Source organism: Mustela nivalis (genome assembly GCF_964662115.1).
Source record: "Mustela nivalis genome assembly, chromosome: 10".
Lineage (NCBI taxonomy): Eukaryota > Metazoa > Chordata > Mammalia > Carnivora > Mustelidae > Mustela > Mustela nivalis.
In genome coordinates, this window is record NC_139029.1 from 95330759 (window position 1) to 95346452 (window position 15694).

Here is a 15694-nt window from a genome sequence, read left to right on the forward strand (position 1 = left end):
GGTACAAAAAGTGCAGTACTCCAGGTGTGGGCTGATTGTTACCAAGTTCGCTGAGATTATCACTCCTGTTAGAGATGGTGTGCTTTTTTTTTTTGTTATCACCTCAGAAATTTACTTGTTTATCTATATTTGCTAAAAATATCATCTGCCTCTCCACTCTTCCTTACCTGTAATTAAGTAGTTGTTTGGGTAGCCAAGTGTAAGTAACAACATTTAAAACACAATGCCTCAGTTATGGTCTATCTAGCTCATTATAATCATTAACTTCATCTTATTAACCATGACCACTACACTACAAAATGGAATTACCACTTAAAATAAGATATTAGCTCAGGTCCCACCATCTTTGGCCTCATAAATAAAATGCTACCTTGCATTACATCAGCTTTGGGATTTTCAAACCACTTAATTGTATCCCGCCCCTTTTAGCCAGGACATCCATAATTGAGCCACACCCCCAGAACTTCCGGTCCTTGACCCCGCCCCCGGGGCCTCTCCTCCCAAGAGCCTCGCGTCTGCCCCGCCCCCTCTTAGCCCAGGGCGGGAAGCACTGGATAGAGGCGCGGATTGGCTGACTGGGGCGCAGCTTGATGGCGTCGGGCTGGCTGGCCGCGGTCCCCGCGGTGTCCCCCGGGCGAAGGCCGCCTTTGTGAAAGGGCTTGTAGCCCGAGCTTGCTGCGGTCACAGGGAGTGGAAAGTGGAGGCACGAGCCTTCCCTACACCATGAGTTTCCTGATTGACTCCAGCATCATGATTACCTCTCAGGTGAGCTATTGCCTCCCACCCCGGGACCCCCTCAGCCACTCCTCCGTGAATTGTCTTCTCGGAGTTTCAGTGGTGCTGGCTGGCCCAGAATCTCGCTGTCCTCGTCCTGCGTCTGGACCTGCCTCTTCGGTTCCCAGAGCTGGGGGAGAATGTGGGATTTGCGGAGTCCGATTTCCTTAGCCTCATAGTGGGAAGGCGCCCTGCGGCCGTCCGCTCCCCCACCCACCCTGTATCTCCCCTCTCTCTCGTCCACTTTTGGAGAGAATCACACGGCCTCAGCGCTCAGCGCGGGGGCCGGGAGAAAAGAGCGGTCCCCAAAGCCTCCAAAGCTTCTGGCCTGCGCCTCTCTCCCATGGATCCGGGAAGAGTGTGGTTCCGCGCGCGGAGTACGGAGCAGGCCAATGGGAGCTGGCTCCTGGGGACACGTGGGGACCTTGCTGGTTAGTTGTCAAATCCTGAATCCCCATTTGCAGGAATTTGCCGTGGTCAGCTCAGAGACCTTAAAAGTACTTAAGATTTGGTTTGCACCAATACCTCATCCTTTAACACTCTTTCTGCTTCGGATCTTTTTCTTAACCCTCCCTTTTTTACCCATTGGTCACCTTCATTAATTAGCACAGTCCGCAGGCTTTTATCGACCATTTTATAAAAACTCTGCGGGTACAAACCTAAATAAACACTAATTTCTTGTTCTGTACAAGTTATGTCTAGGAACTGTCTTGCTTTTTTTAAATTTAAATTCAATTAATTAACATATAGGTATTAGTTTCAGAGTTTAGTGATTCATCAGTAGCATGTAACACCCAACTGCTTATCGAAGGTGCCCTCCTTAATGCTGATTACTCAGCTACCTTCCCTCCAGCAACCTTGTTTATTTCGTATAGTTAAGAGTCTCTTATGGTTTGTTTCCCTCTCTAATTTCGTCTTACTTTAGTTTTTCCTGCCCTTCCCCTATGATCCTCTGTTGTCTTTCTTAAATTCCACATATGAGTGAAATCATATGATAATTGTCTTCCTCTGAATGACTTATTTTGCTTAGCATAATACCCTCTAGTTCCATCCAGGTCATTGTAAATAGCAAGATTTCATTTTTTTGGTGGCTGAGTAATATTCCTTTATATACATATAAAGGAATATATATATATATATGTATATATATATATATATATATAATCTGTACCCATTCATCTTTTACCCATTCATCTGTTGATGGATATATGGGCTCTTTCCATAGTTTGCCTATTGCCAACATTGCTGCTATGCATGGGTGCATGTGCCCTTCCGATTACTATGTTTGTATCCTTTAGGTAAATACCTAGTAGTGCCATTGCTGGACGATAGAGTGGAAGCCTCTTGCTTTTATCAGCTTTCATTCGTTCAGCTACTCTGTTTTCTTCATAGCATTTATCGTAACTCTGATATTTATGTATTTATTTTTTGAGGTCCTGTTTTGTCCAAGTCTTATCCCCCTGCCATTAAGTACAAGTACTAAACACAAGTATTGGCTGGCCAACTGTTAATATTTGTAGAAGCTCAGACTATCTAATTATTGATTTTTACTTCCTAATTTCCCCAATAGTTTAGAGTATATTTCAAGTGGCAAATGACAGAAACAGTTTTGAGGGTTTAAATTAAACTAAATCTTTGATCCAGTTTCCATAGTCCTTCATCCTAATGTTTCGGTCTTTGAAACACTAGGCTCTTGAAAAACTTTAAATACAACATTTTAGAAAATATAAAACAAGGAACACTCTAATAAGATAACTTTTAAAATTTACCATCCTTTATATCGTTTTCATAATTGTTTTTATTGGCTGCATAATATTTAAATTTATTAACACAAAAATCTGGACACGTAATTCTCTTATTTTTCTAACTTTCTTAAGCTTTTCTAATTTTTCTAAGCCTAATTGCCCTTCGTGACAATAGCCCTACTACTGACTTAGGAAAAATGACAATATTTCAGTAGCTTTTTTTTTTTAACTCAATTTTTAAAAAAGAATGTGGGTGAGGAAATTGGCATTATATTGTAGCATCTTGAGATTTTTAACACAGACATAATAAGTTAAAGCAAGAAAGTGGCCTTCATATCTTTTTACATTATACAGTACTTTAACTTTCACACATGAATTACATGCAATATTAAATATTTAATGCTCTTTACAAGTGAGGAACTAAGACCCAAAGAATCATTTGTGTGGACTGTTCTCTGACCTTAATTTTTATGTAGCTCCTTCATCATTGTTTTGGTATCAGTAAAAATATCACTTTAGAGAGGCTTGTTTTGACTCCCTACCCCCATCACAGTAGCACCCATCCTAGCCACCTTCAATCCCATTTTCCTGTTTTATTTTCTTCTTAGCCTCTATCACTATTATTTGTGTCTGCTATTTGTAAACTTCATGAGGTCCAGGTTATTCTTTCTTATTCTCTGCAGTATTCCCCAGCATCTAAATCAGCTGCTGATACATGGAAGCCTAGTAAATATTAAGTAAATAGAGATGTAGTTATGTTAGAAACCCCTCTTCCTCATTTTTCCTGTTTTATATGAACTGAAAGGTTTAGTTTAAATGAAGTCTGTAGAGCATGCATCTCTTGATCTCAGGGTCATAAGTTTGAGCCCCATGCTAGGCATGGAGCCTACTTAAATAAAATTAACTAAATATATATTTCAGATTTTATTTATTTTTCTTGAAATGGTCAGCTGTTTGTGCCATTCCCCTCCTAATTTCTCTGAATCTCTATCACTGTCCTCAAAGCCCCCCTTTCCCTCCTCATTTCTTAAAACTCTTAGCAGGTAACCTTGCCTCCTGTATCAGTAAAAGTGAGGACAAAAGATATAATTTCCTTCTACGTCCTAGGTCTTAATCTAAGCCATTATGTATGTCTAAAACCATCCCAACTGCCTTCCTCCCATATCAGAAAATAAAGTGCCCCTTACCCCTTCTTAAGGTCATCCTCTCCACCTGTACCTTTGATCTTAGTGTAGCTTATTATAAAGTGCTTAAAAGCACAAGCTTTGAAATCAGCCATACAAACTTCAGATTTGATCCTGATTTTGACAATTACTATAAATGAATTAACTTCTATAAACCTCAGCTTTCTCTGAAGTGAGGATAATCACACATACTTCAGGTTTTTAGGATTTAATGAGATTACAGTGCTAAGTACTTAGAGTTCCTGGAATATAGTAAATGGTCAATAAATGTTAGTTGCTGCTAATCATAGTAAATTATTAACACTGTCGATTAGCTTTCCTTGTAAACACCTTTGCCTCAAGTATTTTTGCTACATAACTAACTGGTCTTAAGGCAATTTTATGTAAAATATAAACTCACCAAAAATAAAATGGGACACTGATTTAAAAGGACATAATGAAATGTGAAAAATGAATAACAAAATTAAAAAGACTTTATTGTGAAATATGAAATATTTGAATACATCCAAAATATGTAGTGTAGATTCCTTCTCACATGTGTTCACCTGCCCCTTACTCTACTACTTTCTTCCCCAAGGCCTATAAACTTTTTCTTTTACCCACCTCCTTCTCTAGGCTACTACCTAATGTTTCCTCTTTTTCATACTTTTTAAACAATTTTTTGTTTTGTTTTTTAATTAAAGTATAGTTGATACACAAAGTTACATTAGTTTGAGGTGTACCAAATAGTACTTGGTCATCCACCAGTCTTCTGAGTTACCCTGTGCTCCCCACGAGTGTAGCTACCATTTGTCACCATACAATGCTATATTCTCTAGGTTGTATCTTTATCCCTGTGATGTTCATTCCATAACTGGAAGCCTGTATCTTCCACTCCCCTTCACCCATTCTGCCCATCCCCCCACTCCCTCCTCTCTGGCAACCATAAGTTCTCTGCCTTTATGGGTCTGTTTCTGCTTTGTGTTTGTTTGTTTTGTTTTTTAGATTCCACATATAAATGAAAACACATGTTATTTGTCTTTCTCATGACTTAATTTCACTTAGCATAATACCCCCAGGTCCATCTATGTTCTTCAAATGTCAAGATCTCATCCATTTTTATGCCTGTATAATATTCCTGTGGGGGGTGTGTATGTGTACATATGTACACAAACACCGTATCTTTCTCATCCTCATATGGATCCTTAGGTTACTTCTATACCTTGGCTTTTGCAAATATGCTGCAGTAAACACAAGGGTGCATATATCTTTGCCAATTAGTGTGTTTGTTTTTAATTTTTTGAGGAACCTCGATACTGTTTTCCACAGTAGCTATACCAATTTGCATTCCCACCAGCATTGCGCAAGGATTCCTTTTCCTCCACATCTTTGCCATCACTTGTTATTTCTTGTCTTTTTAATAGTAGCCATTCTTATTGGTATAAGGTGATATCTCATTGTGATTTTAATTTGCATTTCCCTGGTGATTAGTGATGCTGAGCATCTTTTCATGTGTCTTTTGGCCATCTGTTTGTCTTCTTTGGAAAAATGTTTGTTCAGGTCTTCTGCCCATTTTCAATTGGAATTTTTGTCTTTTGGTTGTTGAGTTGAATAAATTCTTTGTATATTTTGGATATTAGCTATTGGATAGATCATTTGCAAATATCTGCTCCCATTAAATAGGTTGTCTTTTTCCTTTGCTGTGCAAAAGCTTTTTTTGCTATGGTCCCAGTAGTTTTTGTTTTGTATTGTTTTTAATATTTTATTTATATATTTTTAGAGAGAGAGGAAGCGAGAGTAAGGAGAGGGGCAAAGGGAAAGAGAAAGAATCTCAGGCTGACTCCATGCTGAACACAGAGCCCAACACAGGGCTTGATTCTATGACCCTGAGATCATGACCTAAGTGGAAACCAAGGTTCAGATACTCAACCAACTGAACCACCTAGGTGCCCCCCAATTGTTTACTTTTGCTTTTGTTTCCCTTGCCTGAAGAGACCTATCTAGATTAATGTTGCTAAGGCTAATGTCAAAGAGATTACTGCCTGTATTTTCTTCTAGGGGTTTTATAGTCTCAGGTCTCCAATTTAAGTCTTTAATCCATTTGAGTTTATTTTTGGTAGGGTGTAAGAAAGTGATCCAGTTTCATTCTTTTGCATATAGCTATCCAGTTTTCCCAGTACCCCTTATTGAAGAGACTGGCTTTTCCCCACTGTATATCCTTGCCTCCTGTGTCATAGATTAATTGGTCATGTAAACTAGAGTTTATTTCCGGGATATCTATTCTGTTCCATTGTTCCATATGTCTATTTTTGTATCAGTACCATACTGTTTAGATTACTACAGCTCTGTAGTGTATCTTGAAAACTGGGAGTGTGATACCTCTAGCTTTGTTCTTCTTTCTCAAGATTGCTTTGGCTATTCAGGGTCTTTTGTAAGATTTTAGTATTGTTCTTGTTTTGTGAAAAGTGCTGTCGGTATTTCTGTCTTGGCTCTCCCTAGGTTAATTTGTGTTTATTGTCTCTGTTGCCTTACCCTTTTCACCCTCAGCCCACCTGCAATCTGTTTCCTGCCTCCATTTCAGTATTCACTGGTTTCCATAGGTTAGCATTGACTTCCAAGTTACCAAATCCTTTGAATAATTTTCATTCCTGGTTTTATTGCCTCTCTGCTTCAATTAACACTCATTCAGACTATTAGGTTGGTTTCGGGATACCACCCTCTCCTGGGTCTATTTTCTGTCCACTCCTTCTCTGTCTCCTTCCTGCTCTGTTCTTCCCATTCCTACCCTCCACTGTTTTCTTGCCATATTGCTTTTCTCACTGTACATACTATTCCTGGGTGATCTCACGTACTTCAGTGGTTTCAAATCTAAGGTGTATCTGAGTTCTGCCTTCATAATCTCTTTTATGTTGACCTGGATGGCCCTTAGGCACTTAGCACATCTTAAATTGAACTCCTCTCTTAATCTCCCATCCTAGTTCCCAGACCTTTTCTTTATCCAATATTCTTTGTATAAATTGGGTGGCCTCACTCTTCATCATGTATTCCAGACTAGTCAAGCTTGACTCCTCCCTGCTGATTTAACCTATTGTCTCCTCTCCAGCCACCAGTGTCTTAGTTCAGTCCTTTAGCATCTATCATCTGGACAGCCACGGTAACCACCTGTATGGTATCTTTCTGCAGTGTTATTTCTTTCAAATGCATCTTCTACATGGCCACCATAGTCCATATAGAACAAACCTGGCTGTGTCTTTTTCCTACTAAAATATGACTCATCACCTACAGACTGCAAGCTCCTTAGAGTGGTCTTCAGGCCTCTGAGTTGGTCTCCTGCTCCTCCTCTCTAAGCCTCATTTTCAACCACTTCCTTCTCGAAATTGTAGCTTCCAGCAGCACCAAACCATGTGTTGTATATACCCCTGTATATTCCCAGTAAACTCCCACGTAGATATCATGCAGTTTCTTAGTTCTGTGCTTATACTCATGTTCTTTCCTACCTGCAAAGAAAGCCAGGTCTTTCTACCCCCATCCCCTGTCTTTTACCTACCTACTGCTCTTTCCTCCATGAAGAGAGTAGTTCTTTACTATTTTAGGGGTGGTGGAAACCTTCGAGTGTGTGATAAATACCTTAGAGCCTCTCTCTAGAAAAATACATATAATCCCCAAATTTGCACATGATACAGGCTTCATGTGCAATTAAAACCTCCTTCAACTAAGGTATTCCTAATGCATCCTAAATGTATCCTATCTCTCTACATACCTGTTTGATCTCCCTTTTCCCATATTTTACATTATGTATATATTTCTACCATTGTATGCCCCTTGTGACATTATAATTATTTAGTGTCTCCACCACTACACTTCAAGTTCCTTGAGGGCGGTGACTATCTTACTCATCTTTGTATCCCCAGCACTTAGCACAGCACATATAAATTATCACCAAAAAATTGAGGTTGACTCTTCCTTAAGAACAAACCATCTTTCACCTTGGACCATTTACCTATTCAGCGAACATTAATGGAAAGCCTACCATGTGCCAGGCATTGTGCAGGGTGCTGAGAATACAGATTAGTATTCAAACACCCTTGTCCTCGCAGAGCTAACATCTAAGAAAGTGTGTTTAAATTAGACATTACAAAACTGTGTGGCAAATGCTTTGGAAATACAAGATCGAATAGGATTATATAAAAAGAGCAATACATCTTTGAGAGGTCAAAGGCGGCCTTCCAGAGGTAGTAATAATTAAGTTAAGACTTGTAGGGACTGGAGAGAAGTTCCTGTCAAAGGACAATATGCTTAGAAGTCTTTATAGGAAGGAAAGAGTATTGCGTCTAAAGAACCATAGGCAGTCCCATGGCTGAAAATATGAATTTGGTGAACATGAGGGACACAAGAAGCTGGAAGAGTCTTCTAAACCATGCTCAAGAGTTTATGCTTCCTCCTAAAGTTCGTGGGAGGCATTAAAGAATTTTATTCTTAACGTTCCCAGCAGAAGAAAAGAGGAGTTATGGGGCACCTGGTTGGCAACGTTGATAGAGCATCTGACTCTTGATCTCCAGGTGGTGAGTTCGAGCCTTACAAAGGGTGTAGAGATGACTTTAAAAATAAGACAAAACTGTTTAAAACAAAAAAGAAAAAAAGAGGAGCTTTGTCAGAGTGTGTGTGTGTATACAGAGAAGGTTCTGCTCACCAATTTAAAAAAAAAAAAAAAAAACAGCTTTTAGAACACTGAACAGTGCTGTCATGTGCCTACCATCTGATGCCAGCTTGAACCAAAACTGATGAAGTGGGATCCTGCAATCTCTTGGCTTTTTACATTGTTAGGGAAACCATATTGTGGAGAAGCTAAGAAAGCTCCATGAAAGAAAATACATTAAAAAAATCAGTTTTTCTACCACTTTCCTCTTTTTTTTTTTTTTAAATTTTAACTCCTTTCCCATAAAGTTTTGTTTTTCTAAATACTTGCAAACAGGGATATAATATAAGAGGCATGTTTCACTGGCTCCTTTTTTGCTTGCTAGGTTCTCTAGCTAAAATGATAATTGCATATTGCCAGAAAAAAAATATACTTTTATTTTTGCCTAACATAAACAATGTTCTAAAACATGGATAATTTCAAAAATTGACGAACATTTAACACCTTCTCCCAGTGTTGTGGGTTTTAATAAATAGATCTTATATAAGTGGATCTTGTCTTTAATCTTGGAAACAAGTTAATTGTCCGGTTAACAGAACTGTTATCTCAAAATAATCTGTGTTGGGCATTTCTCAAAAGATTATGTATATTGACATTTGATCTCCTTCTCCTCCAGATACTTTTCTTCGGATTTGGGTGGCTCTTCTTCATGCGCCAACTGTTTAAGGACTACGAGGTAAGAAGAGTTCATTTTGGTTATACTGCTACTGTATGAATCTAGATTGTTTTAAAATGGGCAAGAATGGTGGCTTAGTCCATTAAGCATCCGACTCTTGGTGTTGGCTCAGGTTGTGATCTTAGGGTCAGGAAATCAAGCCCCCTGTTGGGCTCTGTAATTAGCATGGAGGCAGCTTGAGATTTTGTTTCTCCCTCTCTCCTCTTGTGCAAGTGTGCTCTCTCTCTCTGAAATAAATCTTTATAAATAAAAATAAAATGGACAAGAAAAATACCTCTGTCCAAGAAAGGTCATGTTCCCTTCCAAGGTAGGAAGTTTTAGCCGAATGAGTACTATATAATTCTTAAATTGGAGACTATGATTAGTTGACTTAAAAAAATAAATAAATAAAAAATAAAGGCAGGCTCTATGTAACTCAGGAGCAAAACTGACATGCCTTAGTAATATCAGTATAAAGAACAACAGCAGACAGTTATTTTTTTGAAGAGAATTTAATTTACAGGGTCTTATAAATGTTCCCATTCATTTGGGTGTCTGACCTTCAGTGTTAATAACCTAAGTCATCCTAAATTAATACCAAAATCTTAAGGCTGATCTGGTTCTTAAGTCAGAAGTTCATTGAAACACCAGCCCAGACTGGACATCTCCTAATTAATCTTTATTTAGTGATAAGCTCAATGGTTGTGTACTACTTTTAGATCGTTTCTAGGATGTTCACCATTAAACCTTTCCAAGGAGTTTGGTTTGTGGTCTGAAAGAGCCCAGGATTCTAGAGAGTCTGCTCTGCTCAATACTTCAAGGCCTCCCAGGGCAGGTTCCAGAACTGGTCCAAGGTCTGAAGAGTGTTGAAGAAACCCTTTTAGCACTAACCTCTGTGTGTGTGTGTGTGTGTGTGTGTGTGTGTGTGTGTGTGTGTGTGTGATCTTTTTAAAGTCAGTGCACATCAGGAATTCTAAGTGCTGCTTCTCGCCCTGTCACTTCAGGCTGTGCTTTAAATTCTCCATCCACAAGAGGATGATGGGAATAGTGCCCATGATTTAGAAATACTACCTACTTCCATCTATTTCTTTAGCTCCAAGCAAGTTGCTATTATAGTCCTGTTTCCAATGACTTGAGAATTTTTTCGTTAAGTTTTCCGACTTGTGACCAGATTATTAATTCAATATTTCACGCAAGGAAATGACTTGTATTCTCTATTTGACTTTTAATAGGTTCGTCAGTATGTGGTACAGGTGATCTTCTCTGTGACTTTTGCATTCTCTTGTACCATGTTTGAGCTCATCATCTTTGAAATCTTAAAAGTATTGAACAGCAGGTGAGTGAGTACTAATCAGCCCTTCTCATGGAGAGAACTGTGTGATGAGATGGAAGACTTACCTGAATTCCATAGCTAAAAAAATCCACCATGTGGTTAGTTTAGTCTCAGTCACTGTAAAAATCATAGCAAGTATGGATCCCAATCATCTAGTAACTGGTTTGACACCAATTGTGAAATAAGAGAAAAGAAAAAAAAAGTCCGACCTTCAGCTCTAATGAGAGCTAATTGAGAGGCCTAATTGAGAATGAAGCTGTGAGAACCTAGGTCCCAGGCTTCACCCAGAAGTTTTATTCTTCTCAGGCTGCTCTTTGAATCCTGCTAATGGCCCTTCATATTGTTGTGCTAATGAAAAAAATCTCTACCTGAAAAGATGAAAATTGCTCAGAGTTAGTTATGAATGGGCTTCTCTGAAGTCTGAACTCCAGCTTTCACTTAAGTTACCTTTGTTGATTTCACAGGTGTGGTTGAGTCTGATTGAACTTAGTCTTCTTTAAAGCATTTTTTAAAAGCAACTCCTATTCCCCTCCAAATAACAAGCCTGTTTATTAGACAGCCTGTCCAAAATATTTCTTGCTTGTTAACTACAAGCTTGAGTTCTTTTAGACCATTGTTTGTGTGTAGAGTACATCAGCTATTCTATGTTGACTTTTGTAATTTTTTATCTCTGTATGGAAAAATCTTTTAATAAAGTGGCATTTGACTCTGTAATCAGGAATCAGTGCTGAACTGAGCTGTATAACTTGTTCCAGACTCCTGATACTTGAGAATTATAGAGAGATGGTGTTCTCAGATTCCTTTGAGAATCAGAGTTGATAATTAATGTCTCTTGATAAATCAAGAATTTGTAGTATGATAAAACAAGAATGTATCCTGATGCTTACTTTAACTAGTTCTTTAATAATCCAAACCTTTTTTGGATGAACAGGATATAGATCCTATGACTGTCAAGAATAGACAAGTGTTCTTTTACTTACTAATTACAAATTATTAATCACAACCAGGAACTTCCACTGCTCTCTACCCAGAGGTCAGCAAGTCATTCTGTAAAGGGCCAGATAATAAACATTTTAGGCTTTGTAGATTATATAGTTTCCATCACAATTACTCAGCTGTGCTGTTGTAGAGTGAAAGCCAGCCAAAGCCGATGTATAAACAAATGGGTGTGGCTGTGTTCCAATAAAATGTCACTTATAAAAGCAAGTGTCTAAATAAATGAATGAATGCAGGTGTCTGGCAAGCCATAGTTTGCCATCCTCTAAGTATGAAAAGAAAAGAGTATGCCTCAAATATTCTACAATCAAAATTGTTTTGGGTAGATGAAGTCCCCCCCCTTTTAACTCCTTTATAATTAATCCATAGAGTAAGACACATCACTCAGTTACTTTGATATTTATTTCTTAAATAGTTAACCTTAAATATAGGAAGTTGCATTACTAAAATCTGGTTGTTCTTTGGGTGCTTATTGGGGGGTTGGGTTTGTATAGACTGAGACACATTCAGTTGCACCTATTTCTTTTATACTAACACTTGGCCCTACTATGTAACAGAAATATGGACCTTGATCATGTGTTATTTTGGTGCACTGACTTCATTCAGAATAGTTCTCAAAAAAGAATCTTGGTCCTAACAAAGAGTTAGGATACCTCTGAGCAGTTTGACACCTCTGAGCAAAAATGCTGTGGCCTCCTACTTAGATATATAATCTTGTTAGGATCCTTAATTTTCTCAAGAGAATGTCATTTACTTTCAGCTTTAAAAAAAAGTTAAAATACGTGTTCGTTTTTAATTGGCAATATGGGTCACACTTGTCATTTCAAACCCACCACCGCCCAATATCTTTTAGAAATTTTGCTGAAATACTAAGTACAGTTGCCTAGAAAGTGTGTAGCTTATTTGTTTCTCTAGATGCTCTAAAGTGGGTTAATCCAGAGAAATAAAAAGCTGTCAATAGATCTAGACTAAATGGTATTGGCTTTTTGTAGCACAGCTTTTAATGAATAGCTCTTTGTTTTATAATGGCTTTCACCTGTATTGGGGGGAAACAGTAAAAAACCACCCTCTGAAACTCATTTTGATGTTTCTCTTTAAAGGATGTTGTTGAAGACCTTGTTAACTGCCTTTACATTTCTTCTTTAGGAAATCTTTAGAGTAATTTCATTATGGTCTTGGTATACTTCAGTAATAGTAAATCAGTAATAATTATACTTCCTTGAAGCAGTTGGTTTCCTATAACACTGTCATTTACTTAACTGATCAAATTTCTATTTCACATCAACCATTAGAAACTTCAAGCTAAATTTTTGATCCATTGATACCATGTTTCTAGACCTCTGTGGTGTGCATTTTCATAATACTCATCACCCCTGGCCTTCTTTTATACCTATCTTTTCCCTTGTTTTTCCTTTCTTTTCCTACTTTCTTACAGTTTATTTTATTATCCTATATTTTATATATCTTCATAAGCCACTTAACCACTTAACTTTTTGAAACAAGGCCCAAGTGTAAGTTTAAAATTAGCAAATACAAAAAACACGAACAAGAAAGTGAACAGATTCCCCAAGAATGGGAAAACATTTTTGTAAATTACTTACCTGATAAGAGACATCTATCTAGTATATATGAAGAACTCTTACTAGTTCAACAATAAAAAGACAACACATTGAAAAATGGGTAAAGGATCTAACTAGGCATTCCTCCAAATAATATACATGTATGCCAATAAGCATATGAAAAGATGCTCAGCATCATCAGTCGTTTGCAGGGAAATGGCAGTCAAAATCATCATAAGTTACCACTTGACACCCATGAAGATGGCTATAATCAAAGACAGTAACAAGTGTGAGCAAGACAGTGCAGAATTTGGAACCTTCCTATACTACTGGGGAGAATGTAAACTGGTGCAGCCACTGGGAAATAGCAGCAGTCCTCAAAAAATTAAATAGTTATCATATGACCGAGCAATTCTACTCCTGGGTACATACCTAAAGAGAAATGAAACATGTCCACACAAAAGTTCATACCCAAGTGTTCCTAGCATCACTGTTTATAATAGCTTAAAAGTGAAACAATCCAAATGTCCAGCAACTAACGAATGGATAAACAAAATGTGGCATATCTATACAATTGAATGAACATTATTTAGCTATAAATAAGAATGAAGTACCTTGAAAACATTATGCTAAGTGGAAGAAGCCAGACATAAGATGACATGTATAGGCAAATCCATAGAGACAGAAAGTAGATTAGGGGTTTCCCAGGACTGGGGCAGTGAGGAGAAAAGGTGAGAGAATGGGAACAGTTTCACTATGGAGTGATGAAAAATGTCCTAAAATGTATTATGATCATTGTACAACTTTATGAATATGCAAAAACCATTGAATTGTACACCTTAAATGGGTGGATTCTATCTCAATAAAATTGTTATTTAGGGTGCCTGGGTGGCTCAGTGGGTTAAGCCGCTGCCTTCGGCTCGGGTCATGATCTCGGGGTCCTGGGATCGAGTCCTGCATCGGGCTCTCTGCTCAGCAGGGAGCCTGCTTCCCCCTCTCTTTCTCTTTGCCTGCCTCTCTGCCTACTTGTGATCTCTGTCAAATAAATAAATAAAATCTTTTAAAAAAAAAAAAAAAAGGTCTGCGGTCAGGGGTTGGACAAAATTGGTGAAGGGGAGTGGGAGATACCAGCTTCTAGTTATGGAATGCATAAGTCATGGGAATAAAAGCCATAGCATCAAAAATAAAAGTCCTAAAAATATTTTAATCAATTCACAAAATACAGTTTATAAGCATTTATAAAAGTAGTCATGCAGATCAAATGTTTATATTGAAGATGCAAAAGAAATATTTAAGTCTTTATAGCACGTTACTATTTATAGCGATTACTATTGACATTTATTTTCTTTTAATTATGAGACTCCCAGTGATAAATGAAACAATAGTCATATTCTACGAGTAATAGTATATGTTGATATGTTATTATACACTGCCTATGAATATAACTAGAGCATTTCCATTCTCATTTAAATAAGTAAAATTTTTAGAAAGTTAGGATGTTCATATATACTTTTCAGGACTCTATAATATATTCTTTAACCTCTATAAAGAAGCAGACAGTAACAGCCTACTTGACTAAGTGGATGGGATATATTCAGTATTGAGTTCCGAGTAAGAAATCTTTAAGACTAAAGAGAATGAAAGTTGCTGCCTCCTTCCCCTTCTAGTGATATTCTTTAATATTTATTTCAGTTCCCGTTATTTTCACTGGAAAATGAACCTGTGTGTAATCCTTCTGATCCTGGTTTTCATGGTGCCTTTTTACATTGGCTATTTTATTGTGAGCAACATCCGACTATGTGAGTATTTGTAAACGTGAGTATTTTACCCTCTCGTGTCAGCACATAGATTGAGATGAGGATTTGTGGGGGTTGAGGCTGTGGAGAGCTTCATTTCTACGTTACTTTCAGTAGCGACTGTTGTTTACGGATGCCTCGCATACAGCATCTTAAGAAGTTTGGCGCAAAATCAATGTTGACTGATTAGACAATTTGTGCTGCGACAGCTGTATTTCTATTTCCACTATAGTATCTCCCTTAACCCACATCTTAATTTCAGCCAAATTCCTCTTACAGTGATTAGGATGCTTTCTCTAAAAACTTTTATTCCATCATGCATTTGTCAAGTGAACAAGCCAGCCAAATATTAGTATGATTCCCTATCTGTAAGTAGAACAAGTTCTTTAACATAGATCTGTTTTACCTTACTGTCCTTCTCCTCTTTCCTAGTACATAAACAGCGTCTGCTCTTCTCCTGTCTCCTGTGGCTGACCTTCATGTACTTCTTCTGGAAACTGGGAGATCCATTTCCCATTCTCAGCCCAAAACATGGTAAGTATAAATGTGGTGGGGAGAAGGAAATAATTGTTTATCATTTCCTAATTTTAAAAAACAACTATTTTTAAACTTCTTCAGTATGGTTTTATTTTATTATTATTTTTTTTTAACAGTGTGTTTTTAAACTGAATTTCCCTTTATCCTAGGAAATATCAAATACTGGCTTTGGAAACTACTTCTATGATTTTAGAGCAGGAGTTTTTGACCTTCAGTTAGTGAATGAACTTCAAGAGAGTAAGGGGTGGGGAAAGTTGTCTATATATTTAAAATTCCTGTTATTGTATGTAGAATTATCAGGAAATATTTGTATGTATATTTGGAGCTGAAGTATCCACAAGCTTTTATTAGATTCCCAAAGGGGTCAGTGACCCAAAAGATAAATGACCGCTGCTCAAGTAATGATAAATACTGTCTTTGGGGAGTATATGTATTTTAGG

At 37.7% G+C, this 15694-nt stretch overlaps 1 protein-coding gene across 4 annotated transcripts in view; it reads left to right on the forward strand.

The window, feature by feature from the left end:
* Positions 1 to 530: 530 nt before the first annotated feature.
* Positions 531 to 15694, forward strand: part of GPR89A (G protein-coupled receptor 89A) — a 59766-nt gene continuing 44602 nt past the window's right edge. For all 4 annotated transcript variants that reach the window (XM_082685137.1, XM_082685139.1, XM_082685138.1 and 1 more), the window contains exons 1-5: positions 531 to 765; positions 8995 to 9054; positions 10266 to 10369; positions 14614 to 14720; positions 15150 to 15251. In XM_082685137.1, coding sequence (XP_082541263.1) covers positions 724 to 765; positions 8995 to 9054; positions 10266 to 10369; positions 14614 to 14720; positions 15150 to 15251 — 415 coding nt within the window. In that variant the 5' untranslated portion in view covers positions 531 to 723. The remainder of the gene's footprint in view (positions 766 to 8994; positions 9055 to 10265; positions 10370 to 14613; positions 14721 to 15149; positions 15252 to 15694) is intronic.